The 20928-nt window shown below is 42.2% G+C and overlaps 3 protein-coding genes and 1 long non-coding RNA gene across 4 annotated transcripts; 2 read left to right on the top strand and 2 right to left on the bottom strand.

Annotated features, from left to right (window-relative positions):
• Positions 1-1216: 1216 nt before the first annotated feature.
• On the bottom strand, positions 1217-2856 carry LOC135336844 (TNF receptor-associated factor 5-like). The gene has a single exon (XM_064532722.1). It carries the CDS (start codon positions 2723-2725, stop codon positions 1430-1432), a length of 1296 nt encoding a protein of 431 aa, XP_064388792.1. The 5' UTR covers positions 2726-2856; the 3' UTR covers positions 1217-1429.
• A 1867-nt stretch (positions 2857-4723) lies between these two features.
• On the top strand, positions 4724-9744 carry LOC135337548 (uncharacterized). Its single transcript, XM_064533479.1, has one exon. The coding sequence runs from the start codon at positions 5211-5213 to the stop codon at positions 9501-9503; it is 4293 nt and encodes a 1430-aa protein (XP_064389549.1). The 5' UTR covers positions 4724-5210; the 3' UTR covers positions 9504-9744.
• Positions 8503-14179, bottom strand: LOC135337549 (uncharacterized). Its single transcript, XM_064533480.1, has one exon. It carries the CDS (start codon positions 12969-12971, stop codon positions 10269-10271), a length of 2703 nt encoding a protein of 900 aa, XP_064389550.1. The 5' UTR covers positions 12972-14179; the 3' UTR covers positions 8503-10268.
• A 4197-nt stretch (positions 14180-18376) lies between these two features.
• On the top strand, positions 18377-19195 carry LOC135337535 (uncharacterized). Its single transcript, XR_010395163.1, has 2 exons — positions 18377-18653; positions 18861-19195. It is a non-coding gene; the product is annotated as an uncharacterized LOC135337535 (long non-coding RNA).
• The last annotated feature ends 1733 nt before the right edge of the window (positions 19196-20928 follow it).

Here is a 20928-nt window from a genome sequence, read left to right as displayed (position 1 = left end):
GTCAAAATTTCGCTGCTATGCGGCTGATAAGCTTTTCCCCCTCTTCCAAAACATCTTGGCTACGCTCCTGAGTGTATAGCCTCCTTCGCAGGCCTTCCTTTTTCTGTTGTCACAATAGGTCTTTAATTAAAGTTTTTTGGTAGACACAATGTCATTGCAGCAGTAGCCACACCTGAGACGCCAAATTAAAAGCCGCCAATTAAAATGGCTCACCAGATATGGTATTTTTATAGCTATGACACACTGTGCACTAAAACCTTTTTATTACAGCATGTGTATCACATCTACCTCAGAGTGACCTCTATATTTATAGACAGGTTTCTGCTAATAACACGGTGCAGGCTATAATAATAATTGTGTCAGTCAAGAGTCTCATGTCGCTCGTTGCTTACAATTGTGTTCTTTTACAGTTAAAAGCAAGATGTCTCTTTCACCCCCTTTCCCAATTATCTTGAGTAGTCTTGTGTTGGGGATATCTTGTTTTGTTCTGTCCCCCTCTAGTCGGTTCATTATGGTGGGAGGGGTGACACACCTGGTGCAGATTGTATTTGTGTACAGGGTTTTATTCTCTATAGTACTGAGTTCAATGTCCAGTTCAGGCATGGGCCACTCTAGTTGGTGATCATGTTTGCCTTTCTCCAAGTAGACCATGCAGTGTCCAGCATTACATGTTACGTACATTTTGTAGCCAGGTGTGATATAGAACGAAGCTGATTGGGCAATATTTTGGGTCACTTTAACTAGTGGTAGTTCGTATTGCGTGTCACCTGATGCTAGCATTGTGGTCATTGTCTCTAGAGAGCTTTTGATGTTCTTGATAGCTGCTCGTGTATTTTGAGGGTTAGAATCGATGGTAGCTAGCTGCTTAGTTACACAAAATGCTAAGGCATCAAATCTCAGTGACAGTTGCTGCTGCTGAATCTTAGCCTCGTGTTTCATTGATTCTTTTTCAGCTGCTGCTTTTTGTTTAAGCGTAACAGTCTCTGTCATCACTAGCTCCAGGTGGTGCTCTGTGTGTGATGCTTTATGTGCTGCCAGATCTTGTCGTGGAATCATTTCGCTACGCCTACGCCCCTGCACTCCTCTTATAATTTCGAGTCACAAAGGTTTTACTGTATAGAGTGTGTTTCAACCTTTGTGACTCGAAATTATAAGAGGAGTGCAGGGGCGTAGGCGTAGCGAAATGATTCCACGACAAGATCTGGCAGCACATAAGTACGTTAAATAAAATAGCTCATCCGCAAATAATTATAATACCAGATAAAAATACGATAGAATAATTATTATCACATTGTGCACTAAAATCCTTTTTTTACAGCATGTATATATCTCTATGATTACATCTACCCCAGAGTGACCTCTATACTTATAGACAGGTTTCTGGTAATAACAATGTGCAGGCTATAATAATAATTGTCAGTCAAGAGTCTCATGTCGCTCGTTGCTTACAATTGTGTTCTCTTACTGTTAGAAGTAAAATGTCTCTTTTGTCCCCTTTCCCAATTATCTTGAGTAGTCGTGGGTTGGGGATATCTTGTTCTGTTCTGTCCCCCTCTAGTCGGTTCATTATGATGGGAGGGGTGACACATCTGGCGCAGATTGTTACTCTATACAGGATTATATTCTCAGTAGTACTGAGTTCAATGTCCAGTTCAGGCATGGGCCACTTTAGTTGATGATCGTATTTGCCTTTCTCCAAGTAGACCATGTAGTGTCCAGCATTACATGTTACGTACATTTTGTAGCCAGGTGTGATATAGAACGAAGCTGATCGAGCAATATTTTGGGCCACTTTAACTAGTGGTAACTCGTATCGTGTGTCACCTGGTGCTAGCATTGTAGACATCGTCTCTAGAGAGCTATTAATGTTGTTGATAGCTGCTTGTGTATTTTGAGGGCTAGAATTGATGGCACCTAGCTGCTTAGTTACACAAAATGCTAAGGCAGCAAATCTCAGTGACAGTTGCTGTTGCTGAATCTTAGCCTCGTGTTTTACTGATTCTTTCTCAGCTGCTGCCTTTTGTTTAAACGTAACAGTCTCTGTCATCACTAGCTCCAGGTGGTGCTCTGTGTTTGATGCTTTATGTGCTGCCAGATCTTTTCTTGGAATCATTTCCGTACACCCAGCTTCAAAGAAGGGACACTTTACTGGTTCAAGAGGGCACACCTTCTGGTGATCTGCTAAATTCTTGCGCTGTATTTTCTCATGCCCACAACTGTTGGGGCAAGAAATAGGAAAATGTGGACATTTGTCTATGTGACTATTCGCTGTTATTTCTCTGTACATCCCCTTTGCGTTGCAATACTGACATAGTACTAGACGATTTGGGCACTTGTTGTCCTCGTGATCTTCAAGCTCTTTTCGTAGCATTCTTTCTCCACATATTTTAGTACATGATACCTCCACAAACAAGCATTTCTCGAGATGTTGATTGCATTCACCCAGTGTAGTGATTTTGTCACACCCCTTGGAGCGATTAAGACAGTAAATCTTCAAGCTATGGACTTTTCTTTTCATATGTAGACTCTTAATGAATTTGATGTTTTTGTTTCGACACGCAGGGCAGCTTATTTCTTTAGTTAGCCAATGATCCAAGCAAGCCCCACAGAAGTGCTGGCCACAACACTCAATCAGTACTGGATTAGTTAGAACCTCTTTGCAAATAGTGCAGTGATGATCTTCTGGTACTTTGTCTACAAACTCGTAATTAACTGCACTAGCCATTGCTCTAATAGTACCAAACACACTCTCTCTCTCTATGTTACTAGACACACCTACTGAAGGTTATCTCCCTTATATATAGGCTTTCAGTTGTGGTTTTAATTAAAAGCCTCAAGTATTTGATCATTAATTTTTGTTTGTGTGTGGGCATAACTAGCCTCGAATCCAGGCCGATTAAAATACGGCCTGGTATCTAGTAATTAATCATAGGCGTGGTCCATACACGCCCACGTACTATCTATGAAGCTTTATACCAGCTTTATAGCCTAGCTAGCTAGCTGTGGCCCTCTATGGTGTTGTCGAGAAGGCTTGCACACTAATCTGAAACCAGAAGAGGCTCTCATCTACCTCTATGATGGTTGGATGGTCGTGATTTATTGAACTGTACAAATGAGAGCTCTTCTGGCTTTAGACTAGTGTGCAAGCCTTCTCGACAACACCATAGAGGGCCACAGCTAGCCAGCAAGTCTTCTCGACAACGCAATAGAGAGCATAAGCCACAGCTTCACAGGAGACAAGTATTTGATACGGAACACTAGTCGGGCGCCGCCGCCCTCTACCGTTGCCCGGAAGGAGGTCAGGAATCAAGCCTATCCACAGTTTTGTTCTGTTGTTGGAAATCCAACAATTCCACCAGCTCCAATCAGATTGCAGTATCTCAAGGGGATTGATCACACCCACTCAACTGTACCACGTGTGAATTTTGCACACGTTGGATTGACTGAGAGGCGTGGCCAACACCCACTTTAATAAATGATATTCATCGCTATTGGTTAGCACCCACATAGAATGAATGATATTCATGATACTATTGTGTAACAGGCCAGAACAAAACTGTGGATAGGCTTGATTCCCGACCTCCTTCAAGGAGGGCGGCGGCGCTCGACTAACGGAACACAAGCGTTTCGTCACATTGAAATTCCACCACTTAGTTTTAACAGGAAGTGGCTACATTTGTAACATTTTTCAATGTTTAGACCACGCCTTTCACAGGAAAAAAGTCATGCTTTTTCAAGCCACGTCACGTGTATGCATAGGGGGCTTTTCCAAACACGCTCAGAAGTCACATGGGAAGGAAGTGCAATTCAAGGGCTCGCAAAGATTGCCTCACACGAGATCAACTTTCATGAGATCAACTCCCACGAGATCAATTCTTACCAGAGCAATTTTGCATGAAGTCAACTGTCAATAGATCAACTCTCACAGAATTAACTTTTCATAGGATCAACTCAACTCCTGAAATCAACTCAAATCAACTCTAATCTTGTTATCCAGAAATTAACTTTTTAAAGGTGTTGGCCTCACTTTTTTACTATTGTGCATGTGCGCCCATGCCAAAGGTTGGCAGGTATTTAGTAATAAGCCCCTATAGATTTAGCACAATGCACGCTCATTCACAATGGCTCAATCATCAAGAATTCCAGGAACAGTTGAAGAGCTATAGGAGAGACTTCGAGAGGTATATCTACACGAAAATAAGACGTACATTTTATGGTATCTGTGGCATTTTGTCCACTGACATGCCAGACTCTGGGCAGAACGTTCTGACAGTCCGGAATGTAATCACCTGTCAACTACGTGGATAATAACCCACAATTTCATGCGCACTAAATAAAACAGTTGTATTCTTAAAAGCTATCTTACATTCTTGTGGGTAAGGCTCCAATTATGAATATACTCTACCAACATTCCGTCCGACGACAGAAAAGTATGCCTAGAGTCACCAGACGGTTCTCTCCCTCCCACGCTACAATGAGAACCGGTTGAAGATATAGAACGATAGTGGTATTGGTGTTGTGGATTGTTGAGAACAGGACATGCACAATCAATGACTGAGTGTATTATTCGGATTTTTGAAATTGACAGTAAACTTTTAATTATTCAGCACAATTACTGCTTTGTTTTCATATCATCTTAATTGTGTCGGAATTGACCTCATAATGCATAATTATGGTGGTAGCCGGCATCATTTTGTGGGAATAAAATAATTATTACTGTGGCGTACTCCTAGTAGCCACTAACCACAAACACTCAATCTGTGGTCAAGTTGAACTATGTGCTGTGTTATGGACTAGAAATATCTTAGTTGTTCTAGAGTATTCTTACACTAAGCAATTCTGGACTATTCTATGTATTGTTCTGGTTTGTTCTAGAACTGTTTTGTTTTGTATTTAAAACAGTTCAGTTTTGTGTCTAAGTTGTGTTATTCGTGCGTGTTCTTTATTGTTCAAGACAGCTATTAAAAGTCAATTCTCCTATAGTCAAGAGTACTACGTTACAGTTGGCGGCAGCGGTGGGATTCTCAATTGTCCTGACTCTACTCGACAAGCCCGAGATAGCCGTGTGAAAGACTTTAGTGTGACTGGTACTGGCATATGACTGAGCAAGGTGGGAGTAGGACAAGAGCTGGGACAGTATTTAGAACCACGATGGAAGAAGAACACTAAGATGTGCAGACGAATGGAGGGGGAGGGTTAATCCCCAAGCAATGTTAATGATGCTCCAGGAGCAGCAGAGGATGATGGCGGAGCAGCATCAAGCTCAGCAAAGAGTTCTGCTAGAGATGTTACAAACTCAGCAGGAAGAGCAGCGTGCCTATCGCCAGGAGATGGAGGAGCTGCGACATCAAGAAGCTGTGAGGCACCGTGAAGAGACAAGGCATAAATTGCCTAAGCCTGTTTTCAAGAAATTAGAAGAGACTGACGATATCGAGAACTTTTTGGAGACATTTGAGCGGGTTGCCACCCAACATGATTGGCCGGAGAATGCGTGGGCTGTCCAGCTGGCGGGACTGTTGACCGGTAGAGCACAAGCTGCCTATGCTGCTCTAGATGCTACAGAAGCCCAGGATTACAAGAAAGTGAAGGAGGCAATCTTGCATCGGTATGACGTCAACCAAGAAACACATCGCAGAAGATTCAGGGAAGACCGGAAGAAGCCAGAAGAATCTTACAGAGAGTGGCTATGGCGCATCACAAACCACTTTGACAAGTGGTGCAAAGACTCAACAATGCCAATGAAGGAACTTGTTGTCATGGAGCAGGCTCTCTGGGGAATGCCCGAAGGTCTAACTGTCTGGCTGAGAGAGAGACAGCCAAAGTCATTGGAGGAGCTGGCAAAACTTGCAGAGGACTACACTCTGGCCAGGAAGGGTAAAGACCAGCCCTTTGGGACAAGGAAGCCCCTATCCTCTCCAGGGACACCAGCCGTGGAAACTCAGGGAACAAGAGCACCACATAAAAGGAATGGATTTCGTACAGAGCCAAGAACCAAGGTCAAAGCTGCCGGAGAAAAGCAATGCTTTCATTGTCACCAGTGGGGTCATCTAAAGTACAATTGCCCCAAGCGAAGCCTGTCACAAGGGAAAGCTGACTCCAAGCCTGCCTTCAATGGAAAAGCTTGTGAAGATGTGGCCTGGCCGAAAGGAACTGAGAAGTACCTCAAGTGGGGAAAAGTTGGAGGAAAGTCTGTTCAGATGCTTTTGGACTCTGGATGCAGTCGAACGATGGTGAGTGCCAACAGTGTGGATTCTTCCAAGATCAGTAAGGCAGAAACGGTGGCTGTTCTGTGCGTGCATGGAGATACGGTAGAGTATCCTACAGCAATGGTAGAGCTCGCTTTAGGAGGCCATACCAGGAAAGCAAACGTTGCTATTGCCCCTAGCCTACCGGTACCAGTACTCCTTGGAAGAGACCTCTACGATATCAGAAGTGGATGGAAGTCTTCAGATACCGGATACATGGTGGAGACTAGGTCTCAAAAGAAGATACGAGAATCGAAATCGATGGATGATCTGATGGATCTGGACGAGCAAGCCATATTGTCAGAGCTATTTGATCAATCGTTGAAGCTAGAAGTTCCAGAGGCAAACCTTGCCTCTGAAGAGCATGAAAATCTTAGGAGGGAGGACATGGCAGAAAATACCTCTACGTTAGAAGAGGAGATGAATGCAGAACCAGTGTCCCCCTTAGATGCTTCGAAAGAACAAATTCAAGCATGGCAGGAAAGCGATGCAACGCTAGTAAAAGTTCGTGATTATGCAAGTTCCCAACCCGAAGATAGAACCGAAGGAGAGAATGTTTTCTTCTATAGGAAGGATGGACTGCTGTATCGTCACTGGCAACCGAGAAAACGAGGAAAAGACGGAGTGCAGGCAGTCGAGCAGTTGGTGCTACCGACTCAGTGCCGACAACTGGTATTACGACTGGCGCATGATGTGCCTACAGCTGGCCATCTAGGCGTCACTAAAACCCGAAACCGAGTACTCCAGAGATACTATTGGCCTGGTGTTTTCAAGGAGGTAACGGAGTATTGTACTACCTGTGAAGTTTGTCAAAGAAGTCGTGGAAGGAGGCCAGCTCGTGCTCCTCTGGTCTCAATGCCATTGATTCAGAAGCCTTTTTCAAGGATAGCAATGGATATTGTTGGGCCACTGCCAAGGACGCAACGAGGGAATCGGTATATCCTTACTATCTGTGACTATGCCACTCGATACCCAGAGGCAATTCCATTGCCAAGTGTGGAAGCTACACGTGTTGCACGAGAGCTACTTTTGCTCTTTACTCGAGTTGGAGTTCCTGAGGAGGTGCTGTCTGACCAAGGAACTAACTTTATGTCTTCATTGCTAGACGAGATGTACCAGGCTCTGCAGATCACCAGGATCCGAACAACTCCATACCACCCTCAAACCGATGGGCTGGTGGAGCGTTTTAACGCAACTTTGAAGTCAATGCTTCGGAAGTTTACGAGCCGGAACCAGAAAGATTGGGACGAGTACCTTCCATATCTGCTCTTTTCTTATAGAGAAGTCCCACAGGAGAGCACTGGATTCTCACCGTTTGAGCTGTTGTACAGGCATAGAGTGCGAGGACCACTCGACGTAATACGAGAGGGATGGACAGAGGAGAGGTCACCAGAGTTCCCAGTAATTGCTCATGTGGTCCAGATGCGAGATCGCTTGGAAGAAATGATGGAGATTGTGCAGGAGACTACAAGCAAAGCCCAGCAAAAGCAGAAGAGGTACTATGACAAGGGTACCAAAAAACGAGAGCTGAAGGCCGGTGATCAAGTCTTGGTTTTGCTACCCAAAGATGAGAATAAGCTCAAGTTGGAATGGGTTGGTCCCTATAAAGTACTTCGTGCTGTTACTCCAGTGGACTATGAAGTAGCTACACCAGGGCGGAGGCAGAAGAAGAAGATATACCACATCAACCTCTTGAAGCTGTGGAAGTGTCCAACGCAACCAGTCTCAAATCTGATGTCGATAATGGAGGAAGGGAACGAGTGTGACGAGGAAGAGTCGACCAACCTGAGTTTGTGGGAACCTGAAGAGACACTGTTCGATGTGACCGAGATCCAGACCCCTGACTTAAATCCAGAAGAGCGAAAGCAACTGTTGTCACTGGTGCAAGAGTTTGACGCAGTGTGTGGTCCAGCCCCGGGAAGGACAACGATTGCAGAGCACGAGATATTTGTGGCGGACGAGACTCCAATACAACAGAGACCCTACCGTGTACCTTACTCAAGGAGGGAGGTAGTGAAAGAAGAGATCCACAAGATGCTTGAAGCCGATGTCATTCGACCTTCTACCAGTCCATGGGCTTCACCTATTGTAATGGTTGGCAAGAAAGATGGATCTGTGCGGTTTTGTGTGGATTATAGAAAGCTTAACAAAGTGGCTCGCTTTGACGCTTATCCTATGCCACGCATTGAGGAGCTACTTGACAACATTGGACCTGCTAGATACATCACCACCATGGACTTAGCGAAAGGTTATTGGCAAATACCCCTTGAGGAATCTTCTAAAGAGAAGTCAGCTTTTACAACACCGTTTGGCCTGTACGAGTTTCAAGTGATGCCTTTCGGGTTGCACAATGCTCCAGCCACTTTCCAGAGGACAATGAATCGAGTGCTGGAAGGATGCGAAGAATTTGCAGGTTGCTATATCGATGATCTGGTTGTGTACAGCAAATCCTGGGAAGAGCACCTACAACACTTGCAGGTGGTGTTAGAACGTCTGCAAGCTGCCAAGTTGACCCTGAAACCGAGAAAATGTCAGTTTGGACGACGGGAAGTTCGTTATTTGGGACATGTGATTGGTGGTGGCAAAGTTAGGCCCGATCCACAGAAGCTGCAAGCAGTAGCAGAGTATCCGCGTCCACAGACCAAGAAAGATGTACGAGCTTTCCTCGGACTAGTAGGATACTATAGGAAATTCACCCCCAACTTTGCGGATATTGCAGTGCCGTTAACGGACCTCACTCGAAAAAAGAAACCAGAAAAGGTTATCTGGACCGGTGAATGTGATCAGTCTTTCATAGCCTTGAAGGAAACTCTGTTGAAGCATCCTGTCTTAGAGGTATTCGATCCCAACAAACAGTTTCTGTTACAAACTGATGCATCAGAACGAGGCCTTGGGGCGGTTTTGAGTCAGCGAGATTCGGAAGGACAAGAAAACCCAATCGCATTTGCAAGTCGGAAGTTGCAGCCAAGGGAAAGGAATTACGCAACAATAGAAAAGGAGTGCTTGGCGGTTGTGTGGGCTCTTAAGATCTTCTATACATACCTTTATGGTCGGAAAATTGAAGTACAGACGGACCACCAACCTCTCGCCTGGTTACACAAGATGCAGAACGCGAATGCCCGTTTGACGCGTTGGGCGCTGGCTATTCAGCCCTATCAACTGGAAATCACCCATCGTCGAGGAGTTTCGAATGGCAATGCTGATGGACTGTCACGAGCTGGCCCCCTTTTAGGAGGGAGGGATGTGGCGTACTCCTAGTAGCCACTAACCACAAACACTCAATCTGTGGTCAAGTTGAACTATGTGCTGTGTTATGGACTAGAAATATCTTAGTTGTTCTAGAGTATTCTTACACTAAGCAATTCTGGACTATTCTATGTATTGTTCTGGTTTGTTCTAGAACTGTTTTGTTTTGTATTTAAAACAGTTCAGTTTTGTGTCTAAGTTGTGTTATTCGTGCGTGTTCTTTATTGTTCAAGACAGCTATTAAAAGTCAATTCTCCTATAGTCAAGAGTACTACGTTACAATTACGTATTAGCACAACCATGTTTATCTCTAACCTCTCTCTTTAAACTAGAAACATAACAAATTGCTAATGACAGTAACTATTGTAACTAATAATGCCTACAGTTAAGAGTACCTCAGCTAAATGAGACAGTTCACACTTCATTGCGTATGGGGCCTATTTCTGTGTGTGTAACAATAGGACAATGGTTAACTCTTGTAGGGGGAGGGGCTGGTCTGTAGTCTTCTGTGGTGCATGAGGGGGGCTAGCTCATCCATGTAGGGTAATCTCAGCTGGTCCGGCCTTGTGGCTGGTCTGATGATAGGAGGAGTGATGTAGCGATCAGGGTTAGCTTCTCTTCTTCTGCTCCATCAGTGTAAGGTGGGTCCACTGGGTCTCTTTGTTCATAGTCGTCTACTATTTGGAGTAATTCATCGTCATCGTTTTCATCGGCTACCAGCTGATACATTTCTCGGCCATTGTTAGCTCGTTGAAGTCTCATGTTTGCAGCACCAGCTCATAAAATTCTTTTGATACTCTTAACGACTTCTTTTATCTTGAGCCATGTTTTGGTCTTCTTCAGTATAAAGTGGTGAGAATGGTAGATGATTATTGTCACAAAAATAATGAAAGCTATATATAGACATTTAAACATTGGCCAGTGTTTCTTGCTGTTGTTGTGTTTCAACAACGTAGGAGGTTCCAATAGATAGAATGCCAAGATTAAGCAGAAACAACGCTTCAAATATTCATTAAGTTGCTTTTTATACACTCGGTTGTTCAATGATATCAGTCCGAATGCAATACACCCAGATGATAGCACAGGGAGAGAAGTGTCTGGAGCCATGGCAGCTACTATATTTTGAACAATCTGAGCAAAGAGGAGCAGTCCCACCCAGTAGCGATACTTGGGAGTGAATGGAGCATGGAATGTGTCCATGAAGCCAGTGTACTTTGTGTTTTTGGTCCATATCATAACCTTGGAGCAGCGTGGAAACCATTGTCCAAAGAAGAGCACTACAGTGAACAATCCACCGGCAATGGAGATAATGGCTGCAACAAACTGATGAAAAGGGATGAAATCTGAAGTTAAGTATTGCACATTTCCATCATACAGCCAAACAGTCTTGGTTGAACCGTCAGGATAATCCAAGACCCTGTATTGTAGTGCAGCAATGATAAACCGTAAGAGTTTGGAATAAGAGAGTAGAACGAGTGTGCCTAGGGCAGCAACTGGGTTCTTGTTGGAGAGGAGTTTTGCAAATGATTTAAAGTGTTTACTCAAAATAATTATTAAGAACATCAGAATAAACAGGTAAGCTGGGAAGACAAGTTGAAAGAGCAGTTTTGCTTTAGAGGTCATTCCATTGTAAAAGCACGTCCCAATATCTAAATCAAGATTCACCCATGATATGAAAATTGTTAAAAAGTTGTTTAAATTTGGTAAGAAAATTGCTCTATTAGCTGCTAGCATATTGACGTAAAAAATGAAACCATGAATATTCCCAGTTGCTATAGTGATGTCGAGCACAAGAATTAAGGCAACTTGCAATATACCAGCCAGCGCAAATGGTATTAGTAGAAGAAGTAGAAGAAGGTGAATATCAGAACATTCTTCACACCGTGACGTAGCCAACAAAAGACCGAATCCTGGTTTACATTCACCACATAAGACACCACTTCGATTGTAGGCACACTGTTTGTCAGGGTTGCTTAGACTGATCTTCACTGGCCCTTGTGCGCAATAGTCAAATACACAGTTACTAACAACATACCCTGTTCCGTTGGTAGTATTTATGAATTCTATCCATATGTTACTATTTCTTTCCAGCGTTATGGTCCCATTTTCTTCAGAACAGTCTGTTATCTGATATGGTAGTAAGTCTGGATCACAGTCACACTTGCACTCAATATCTGACTGAATTGGTTTGAGTCCAATAGGGCATGTGCAGGGTAGAAAAGAAATATTAAAAAGTTGTCTTGAAATTCCCAAATTGTTGCATGGACCCTCAGCATAGAGTTCCACTTGAGCAGAGCTGTCTTGTGAGAATACATTGTACTCTAATTCTGTGCACTGATTGCCAACTTCTTGTTCTGCCTGTCCTTCTTTGAGACGACCAACTCGACTGTCAGTTACAACAAAACTGCGAATTGCAGCATTCACTGGATTTCCAACTTGGTCAACAGCCATAACACTGATTTTAAATGTGTGTCCCTTTTTTGTAGAAACATAGTAATTTTGTGAATAGTTACAAAACATCACCTGAACAGGCCTAGAAGAAATTAATAATTCGGTGGAGGATTTTATAGTGTTATTTATGTAGTCCAATGTATTTGAAGAAATTTGATATTCAGCACTTGAACTTATTGTACACCTGTCCAACATACCTCTGTAGATGTCTGCTCCTGACTGAGTGGCTGTGTTGTTAGTCATGAATGTGTTGAAATAGTTTGGATCATAGTAATACCCATACAGACTAATTGTTTGAATGAAGCAGTCAGCAAAAATGATGTAGGTTGCATCAATTTCTGTGGCCCCTACTTTGCAGGCACCACTGTCTGTGTCATCTGCCACAAATATTCCCCCTCCGTACTGAGCCAAGTTGTTGTTAATCATTAACTTGACTAACAGATCCTGAGTCCTATATTCTACATCCGTTTTAAATAGGTACATTCTCGATCTTTGCTGTAGATACACTCCACCTCCACTAGCTTTAGCTGTGTTTGAGTCAATGTTGACGTGCGATTGAGTTACAACTTCAATAGTTGAAGATGATGCATAAATACCTCCACCATTCTCAGCAATGTTTTGAGCAATCTCACTCTGTCTATTTGGAGGAAGTAGCTGACCATATGCACCTACCATCGGCACTGATTGGAACTCAACTCTACTGGAATATACATATATCCCTCCACCATTCTGTGCTGTGTTGTGATAGATCTTTATTGGCTCATTTACAAAGAGTGTACTTTCTCTCAGAAGTATCCCTCCTCCAGAGGTAGCTGTGTTGTTGGTGATGATCACTCCTTCTGTGTTAATGCATATTTTACTCTGGTCAGCGCTGATAGCTCCACCAAACACACCATGGTTGTTACTCAGCGTTGCAGGTCCATTAAACTCGATTCGACTATTGAAAGCATAAATGGGACGACTATTGTTACTGACAATATTCCTTCCAGTGAATGTTACATTTGACTGTGAAATGTTCAAACTGCCCATGTTATTAGCAATGCTAGTGTTAATGATCAAGGTGGAAGATCGGGAGACATCAATTACCCCACCCTCTTTAGCAACGCTGTTTGTTATCTCACTGTCAGAGATGGTCACGCTACTACCTGAGAAAACAAAAATCGCTCCACCATAGTTAGCTCTGTTGTATTTCAGCGTACTGTTGGAGATAGACACATTACCTGAGTCATCACAAATCGCTCCACCATAGTTAGCTCTGTTGTATTTCAGCGTACTGTTGGAGATAGACACATTACCTGAGTCAACAAGAATCGCTCCACCATAGTTAGCTCTGTTGTATTTCAGTGTACTGTTGGAGATAGACACATTACCTGAGTCAACACCAATCGCTCCACCATAGTTAGCTCTGTTGTATTTCAGCGTACTGTTGGAGATAGACACATTACCTGAGTCAACACAAATCGCTCCACCATAATAATTATTGAGAAGCTGTGTTATTTGTAAAGTTACACCAAGTGATTACTACAGTACCAGATACCAATTTTAATGCTCCTCCGTTCCTAGCACTGTTATAGTTGAACTCCGCGTTGTTGATCAGTGTGTTATTTGATTCACTGTAAAGTGCACCTCCATCATTTCTAGTGAACACACTATTTGTTATGTACACATCATCAGCCTCAACGTGCAGTGCCCGACCAGTGTTGTTCATAAAGAGAGTGCTTTCAATTGTTACAGTTTGAGTATTAGCAATCTTAACTATGTGGGTTTCCACCTGATTGAGTAATACAAAGTCCGAAAAATAACAGTCTTTGATGTCCACATCATTGGCACCGTCAATGATCAATCCTTGATGTGAGTTTTGTGGTTCAACATTCGCTCCAATAAAATCCAAGCGTTCAATATTCAGCTTGGTAATAATAACAAAACGTATCGCACCATTGCTATGGAATCCAATTACAGCTGTATTTGTGTTCCCACTAGTGATTTGCACGTATGAGAAGTTACGAATCAATAACTGCTCAGTTAATACATGATCACCAGATAGAAAGCTCAAAGTGAGTTTGTCTCCACCAGATAACAGGTCTGTTTGAACAAGCTGCTCGAGAGTGACACAAGTTCCATTTCGATAGTCATTACATAAGTCAGTTGAATCCACTGGCACAATGTGATAGTGCTCACTCCTGGTAACAGTAGCTATAGGGTCAGTAGCACTAACCAGCTGAGAATGTTTCTAGACAGCATATCTGAGGTGCATGTATGAGGATGGTGTTGGTACATATGTTATAACAATTATGCTGCTCCAAGAATGGTTATGTACCTATTGCTATATACAATGCATGCCATATTCTAGTAACTGCAATCATGTTAATTAAACTCACTGTTATAATGGATGCTGCACTTTTGTCTGTTTCGCTAGTCAAGGAGCACTTAATATTGTGTTATAGTTATAGACTAATCACAAGGTTTGTATGGAATATACAGTGCATGATGCCCGAGGGCTTTGCCCGAGGTTTGAATGCACTGTATATCCATACAAACCGTGTGATTGGTCAATAACTGTTTTCTTGCATGTTGCTATTGACAGCAATTTTGAATTTATTATTACATGTAGCTATTAGCCATACAAAGAGCAAGTAGAGTAGAGAATGAGTTCTACTAGACTAGGTGTAGGCTACTCAATGGACCTTAAACTTAATGTTGCCCCTGAAGGGTGGTTCTCTGATGAAGAGGGTCCTTTGACAGGTCCTTTGACAAAGAAACAAAAACTTCAACTTGAATCTCAATTTAATTAAAACTGCCACTGAAGAAGACCTAGACAGCTACACAGAAAAACAAGCACCAAAAAACACAAATTACTCTACTACTTGGGCTGTTCGCAACTTTTTAGACTGGATAAAGCAGCGGAATTTGTGTTTTCCAACTGTTCCAGTACCTGAAGCGCTCCTAACATCTGGCACTGCCGAACAATTGGACCGTTGGTTGTCTTTTTATGTACTAGTACTGACAGCAATCAAGGAGAAAGCAGCTCTGGAGCAATCCCGAACAATGACTTGTGTTTCAAACTGCAATGTGCATGTGTACCGAGCTCCAGTGAATTATGTAGAGCTACAACCTTCTATACAACCACCACAAACAGTAGCTGTTAATGCAGAGCTAGACTCTCTGCTTGATTTCGTTGCTGAAGACGTGCTTCCTTTTTAATCATTAATTTATGGTATGCACATACTGCTTATTATTTAATCATTTTCTTTGTTTATTTTCCTTATCACACAATCATGTTAAATATGTATTTAAACACGTGAAAAACATCCATTGTACATCTGTATTAACATTTTCCCTAACCACAGGGATCTGTATATGATTCCCAATCATTCCTATGTAATACCGTATAGCGGGTATATTTCGAGGGTATAAATTTTCGCGGATGGACCATTACAAAGGATTTCGCGGATTTTATTTTCGTGGTCTGAGTGCCAGCCTTTTGGCGCATGCGCACATCAACATGCAGCTGTACCTCCACACCGTTAGCCTCGAATCCAGGCCTAGCCTATACGGTGAGGCACCTCTTATTGTCGATAGGTGTGGTCAATAATACTGAACACGCCTACTATTCAATAAAGATATAAATTTTCGTGGGTATAAATTTTCGCGGTACAGGCTCAATCCGCGAAAACCGCGAACATTTATACCCTCGAAATATACCCGCTATGCGGTAGCAGGTTCTGTATCACAGTTATAAACCATTGTATACCTTAGCAACCACATAGCAACGGGCAAGAAGTGTTAGTTATTACCACATTCCATGCACTTATAGCCGGGGGAGGGGGGGGGGAGTTTGCAACTATTTCAACCACACAATGGCATGGCCATCTGTGCTGTATTGTCTACTGGCTGTGGTAGACTCATTACTTCCCTTGTGGTTTCTCAGGATAATGGTCCAGCTGTCGGAAGCACCCTGTTGGAAGCTAATGTGTAAAAGCACGAAGCCTCACAATTTGAGATATAATAGTAGATACTATCACCGATGCATGTTGTAATTTTGGTTTTTGTTTCTCAGTATAGCCTCGCAACTCTATATTGCCAAACTGCGATGGGTTTTTTGAAAAGTCTATGATACCTTCTCAGTCGATTTTGTTTCGTCCTAGATGACTAACTTGACTTCCTTCCTATTTAGTACATCACAGTGCAGTATGCATGGCTTCATATTGTGCAGGTGCAGTGTGCATGGCTTCATATTGTGCATAACTCGTTTATGTTCTCATGCATGGTCAATGCTAAATTTGTATGACATTCCCATTTTTGATAGTGCACTCCCTACACACCAAGTGGGAAGGACAGCCTCCTATGATCATATGGTACTCGTCCAAGGCAACCAGAACTTAATTGGCGTGTATAGTCACTCTATTCATATATAAGGACTATACCGGTATGTACATACAAACTGGTTGCCGTCCAGTACGTTCACACACACATTACAGGTAGACACACGCACATAAACACATGCACATAATTATTGTAATGTCTCAGTCTGCATGTAAAAGTAGATGCAGCGTTATCTTTAATTGAGTAACAATCATAGCACTATTTAATTTGAACCTCTCGTTTAAGATCTTGCCAGTGCAGATATTCTTTGTCCCCACCTCACACTCACAAGTCACACACCTCACACACACACACTCACACACCTCACACACACCGCACACTCACACGTCACACACGTCATGCACACACACACACACACACAACACACACGTACGTACACACATGCACTGCAGGCCGGACACGGTTGACTTGTTGGATGTACTAGTTTCCCTGAGGACCATTGTGTATAATTATAGTGAGCTCAGTTCCTGAGAAACTTGTTTATGGTTGCCACCCTTGGGCAGACCAACCGCAGTGGATATAATAAAAAAGTGGCTGGTTTGCACAGGTGGAAACATAATTATGCTAGGGAGATTTGAAGCTAATTAGTGCATGTGGCTAGATCACAGACAGACAGTGAATGAGACAGTGAATGAGTCACTGACCAAGCATGCATATGTGGTGTGTGCTTAGCTTCCTCTGTGTGTGCTTAGGCTTCCTACAAAATTGACTGTGGTGACCATGCATAATAGCAACATTGAATGGATTCCTAATCAGAATTGTCATTAGCGGGAGCTTCACTTTACAATCATTCCGGGGTAGAGTATAATAACACTGACAGCGTGCATGCATGCTTATGCTATCCCTTCATAAATTCATGGAAGGATGAGATTCATAATAATTCTGCAAAAAGCATGGATACACTAGTAGCATATTATGCTAACCTAATGTGTGCCCTGTATATAGTACTTACAATAGCGTGTACAAATTAAAAATAAAGACTAATATTATACTAATGCAAGTGACAGAGTACATTTCTCTTAAATGACAAAACTGATGTACTTTCCTGCAGCTCCAGTGGTAGTTCATTCCATATAGATATTGCTTTTGGGAAAAAAGAGTTCGCATATGCATTTGTCCTGCAAATTGGTCTTTCAAACTGTATATTTTTTGTGCTTCTTAGATTGAGAGGGCATACTCTTCTTCCCAGTGGTGGATCAGGGAATTTAAATTACCATTTATTACCTATAGTAAAGGTATGATAGTTTCAGGTACAATCTTCTTGTGGAAAGGGACGGTAGTAAGGGCAAACTTTTGCTATTTTGAGAATTTGTTTTTTGGTGTGGATCCCAAACAGGGGCAGCATATTCCAGTTTTGATCTCACAAGGGAGATGTAGAGTTGTCTTAAACATTCTAGTGACGAGTGGCCATAGAACTGTCATACATGGATGCACCTTAAAGCTTCATGGCGGAATCCATTCAATGTTGCTATATCATGCAGCGAGCCACGAAGCTTTAAGGTGCATCCATGTATGAATTTGGATTTCATCCTTCGATGAATTTATGAAGGGATAGCTATAGCATAAGCATGCATGCACACTGTCAGTGTTATTATACTCTACCCCAGGATGATTGTAAAGTCAAGCTACCGCTAATGGACAATTCTGTAATTGGGAATCCATTCAATGTTGCTACACAGCAAAAAAACATATGTTATATGAGATGCATCATCGTATTTTAGTGTTAAAATGACAGAAATGTATGTTATTTCTACATGAAATTTCAAAAAATGCTTAACATGTTTTATGTTACTGTAACGAATGTGTTTTTACTGTCACAGTGTATATCATGCTACAGAATTGTCTATTAGTGGTATAGCTTCACTTTACAATCATCCTGGGGTAGAGTAATAACACTGACAGCGTGTATGCATGCTTATGCTATCCCTATAAATTCATGGAAGGAGATCCAATTTCATACATGGATGCACCTTAAAGCTTCGTGGCTGCATGATAGCAACATTGAATGGATTCACAATTGCAATTATACAGGATTATCTGGAAGCATGTAGCCTGTACCTGGAAGCATATACAGTCTGTATACTGTATAAAAAGGATCACATTTTCTTATGACCATGCATGCGTTCATCACTGCAATCACTCTCAAGATTTTCTTTGGATATATCATCATGAAGATTTCAGTGATTGCCACTGTGGCTCTGCTATCTCTCCTGGCCCTGGCCTCTTCTGCTTCTAATCGTTATTATTATCAGGAGATACTTGCCCAGTTGCAAAAAGATGTTAAACAGGCCGATAAGCATGCTATGGCTGAACAAAAAGATGGCCCAGGTAAGTACCTTCCATGCACCAACACCACCATGCACAAGAAGGTGACATGCACCATTAATTCACATAATTATTTGGAATTCAGTTTACCTCTATATATATAGTGCATGCTAAACTCTAATGGTTCTGTGTCCTAAAAACTAATTGTTTGATCAAAGTATAGCGATGGCATGTACGGCATAATAATTTCCTCCTCTTGATCTTGTGTAGGTATGACCGTCCAGTTTGCCTATTATGGTTTATCCTGTGTTAAGTACGAGCTCATGGACTTTGATCAAATGGTTAGCACTAAATGGGTCAGGAGTTTGTGCAATGGAAGGACCAGCTGCTCTGGAATTGTATCTACTGCAGTTCTCACGGATCCTTACTACGGTTGTGCAAAAGACTTTCTTGCCATTGCAGAATGCCCCAATGGGGACGTCATAACTGACTTCTTGTCAAAGGAGGCTGAGGGGACGACGTTTTCTCTGCATTGCTGAGTATATATATATAGCTGAACTGCATGCATGTGTATAGCTGCTATTTCATTAGAACTTTTTAACTGATTGATCTGTCAACTGCATGCATGTGTATAAGTATACAGTGCATGCATGGAACCCCTCTATAACGGACACCTTTGGGGAACATTGTTTTGGCCTTTATACAGAGGTGGCATTTGTTGAGGGTTGTTTTGTATATACACAAACTGTTCATTTGGGACCTGGGTGCCTGGCCGTTATATAGCAGCTGGCATTTATTCGGAGGTGGTTCTTAACACAGGTTCCACTGTATTATACCAATTAGCTATGAGGATAAAAAGTATTATAATTATATATAGTTGTTACTGAAGACAAGAGACATGCATGTCGATGTATAATGTTGAAAGAGCTTAATATGTCGTATTTGATTCAATTGATGATTCCTATTTACATTTATATTATAGAAAGTTTCTAATTGATTTGTACTGTTTTGCAGGTGCAAATTTCGGCTATTTGGCTCTGTGTCCTAAAAACTAATTGTTTGATCAAAGTAGAGGAACAAACTGGGCTGATCTTGGTCTCTTATCTTGGATTGCAGAAGGTAACTAATAGGCACAATAAATACAGACTGTGGATATGATATTAATCTACTTGTGGTCAATATTAACTTCAGCACATGATCAGCCCCACCCATTTTTCAGCAAGCAAGGGGGTTTCTGGGCAACTAGGAAACCATTAAGCTACGCCCCTGAGGTTAGTGATGCACAACAGTCAGTCAGCATTGTTGAGTAGTAGGTTAGTGCAGATACTGCAAATGTTGTCTTCTGTTAGCTCATCCACCAACTCTGCTTCATTCTGACTAGCCATTCAGTTTCTAAATCTCTCTACGTATATGGTATACTACAATGTAGTACACCGACAGATATGACATTATCCTCGAGACAGAACCGCAAGTAGTCTTCAGCCACCTCGCTATTCCGGCAAAACTGCTGTCTCAAGCGTGATTGGTCAAAAGGCAATAACAGTTTCTATGTTAAATTTGATAGCTGGTGTTGGGTTGCAGTTGTGTGCATTGTTGTCATTCTTATAACTTTGGGTGGCTGGCTTTATAAGTGGTACCTCGTTGTAAATATAGTTATGACATCATCTTTTCTTGGGTGTGCACTGACGTAACCAAGTTTGGTAGTGTCACTTGAACATGATGATGTAAGTATTGTTTGTTACTATCTGCCTGGATGAGTTTCTTATTACTACTAAAAGAATATTGGCTGGGAAAACATGGGAAAACTACCAGTACATGTGATTGACGTTGTAACGGATTGGAGTTATGCTCTCGTCTGATTTCTTGTTCCCACGCTTTTTTGTGGTTCCCCTGGCCTATCAAGTCTATACTGCAGACAATGGAGAGTCTACTTAAAACTAGGCTGGCCAGCTTTCTACTTACTTACATAGACTAGTAGAGTGATCAGGCAAGAGGATATCTCTGTGCAAAATCAAAGGTTAACCTTGGAATCCATTGCCCTGCTACGCCCACTCATTTACTCTTCACTTCCGCTTTTTCCGATTTCTGGCTTTCTGGTCCTACATGCACCTGTCATTACCTTGCACCATGTGTAGTTTTATATCTTGCATGTGTTTGTGCTTTGGCTCCACAAATAGACAACTGTCAGGCAATGTAGTTCCAATAGCACCAGCTGGTCCAGTATACGAGGAAGTTGGTCTAGCAATGACAAATAGACAACTGTCAGGCGGCAATGAAGCTCCTCCACTAGCCCCAGCTGGTCCAGTGTACGATCGTACGAGGAAGTTGGTCTGGCAAT

This window comes from Halichondria panicea, chromosome 6, assembly GCF_963675165.1.
Source record: "Halichondria panicea chromosome 6, odHalPani1.1, whole genome shotgun sequence".
Lineage (NCBI taxonomy): Eukaryota > Metazoa > Porifera > Demospongiae > Suberitida > Halichondriidae > Halichondria > Halichondria panicea.
This window is presented reverse-complemented; position numbering and strand designations above follow the sequence as displayed.

What these genes read in the sequence shown, in the direction of transcription:
- LOC135336844 (XM_064532722.1), bottom strand. Translation starts at nt 2,725, where the DNA reads ATGGCTAGTGCAGTTAATTACGAGTTTGTAGACAAAGTACCAGAAGAT.
- LOC135337548 (XM_064533479.1), top strand. Translation starts at nt 5,211, where the DNA reads ATGTTAATGATGCTCCAGGAGCAGCAGAGGATGATGGCGGAGCAGCAT.
- LOC135337549 (XM_064533480.1), bottom strand. Translation starts at nt 12,971, where the DNA reads ATGGGCAGTTTGAACATTTCACAGTCAAATGTAACATTCACTGGAAGG.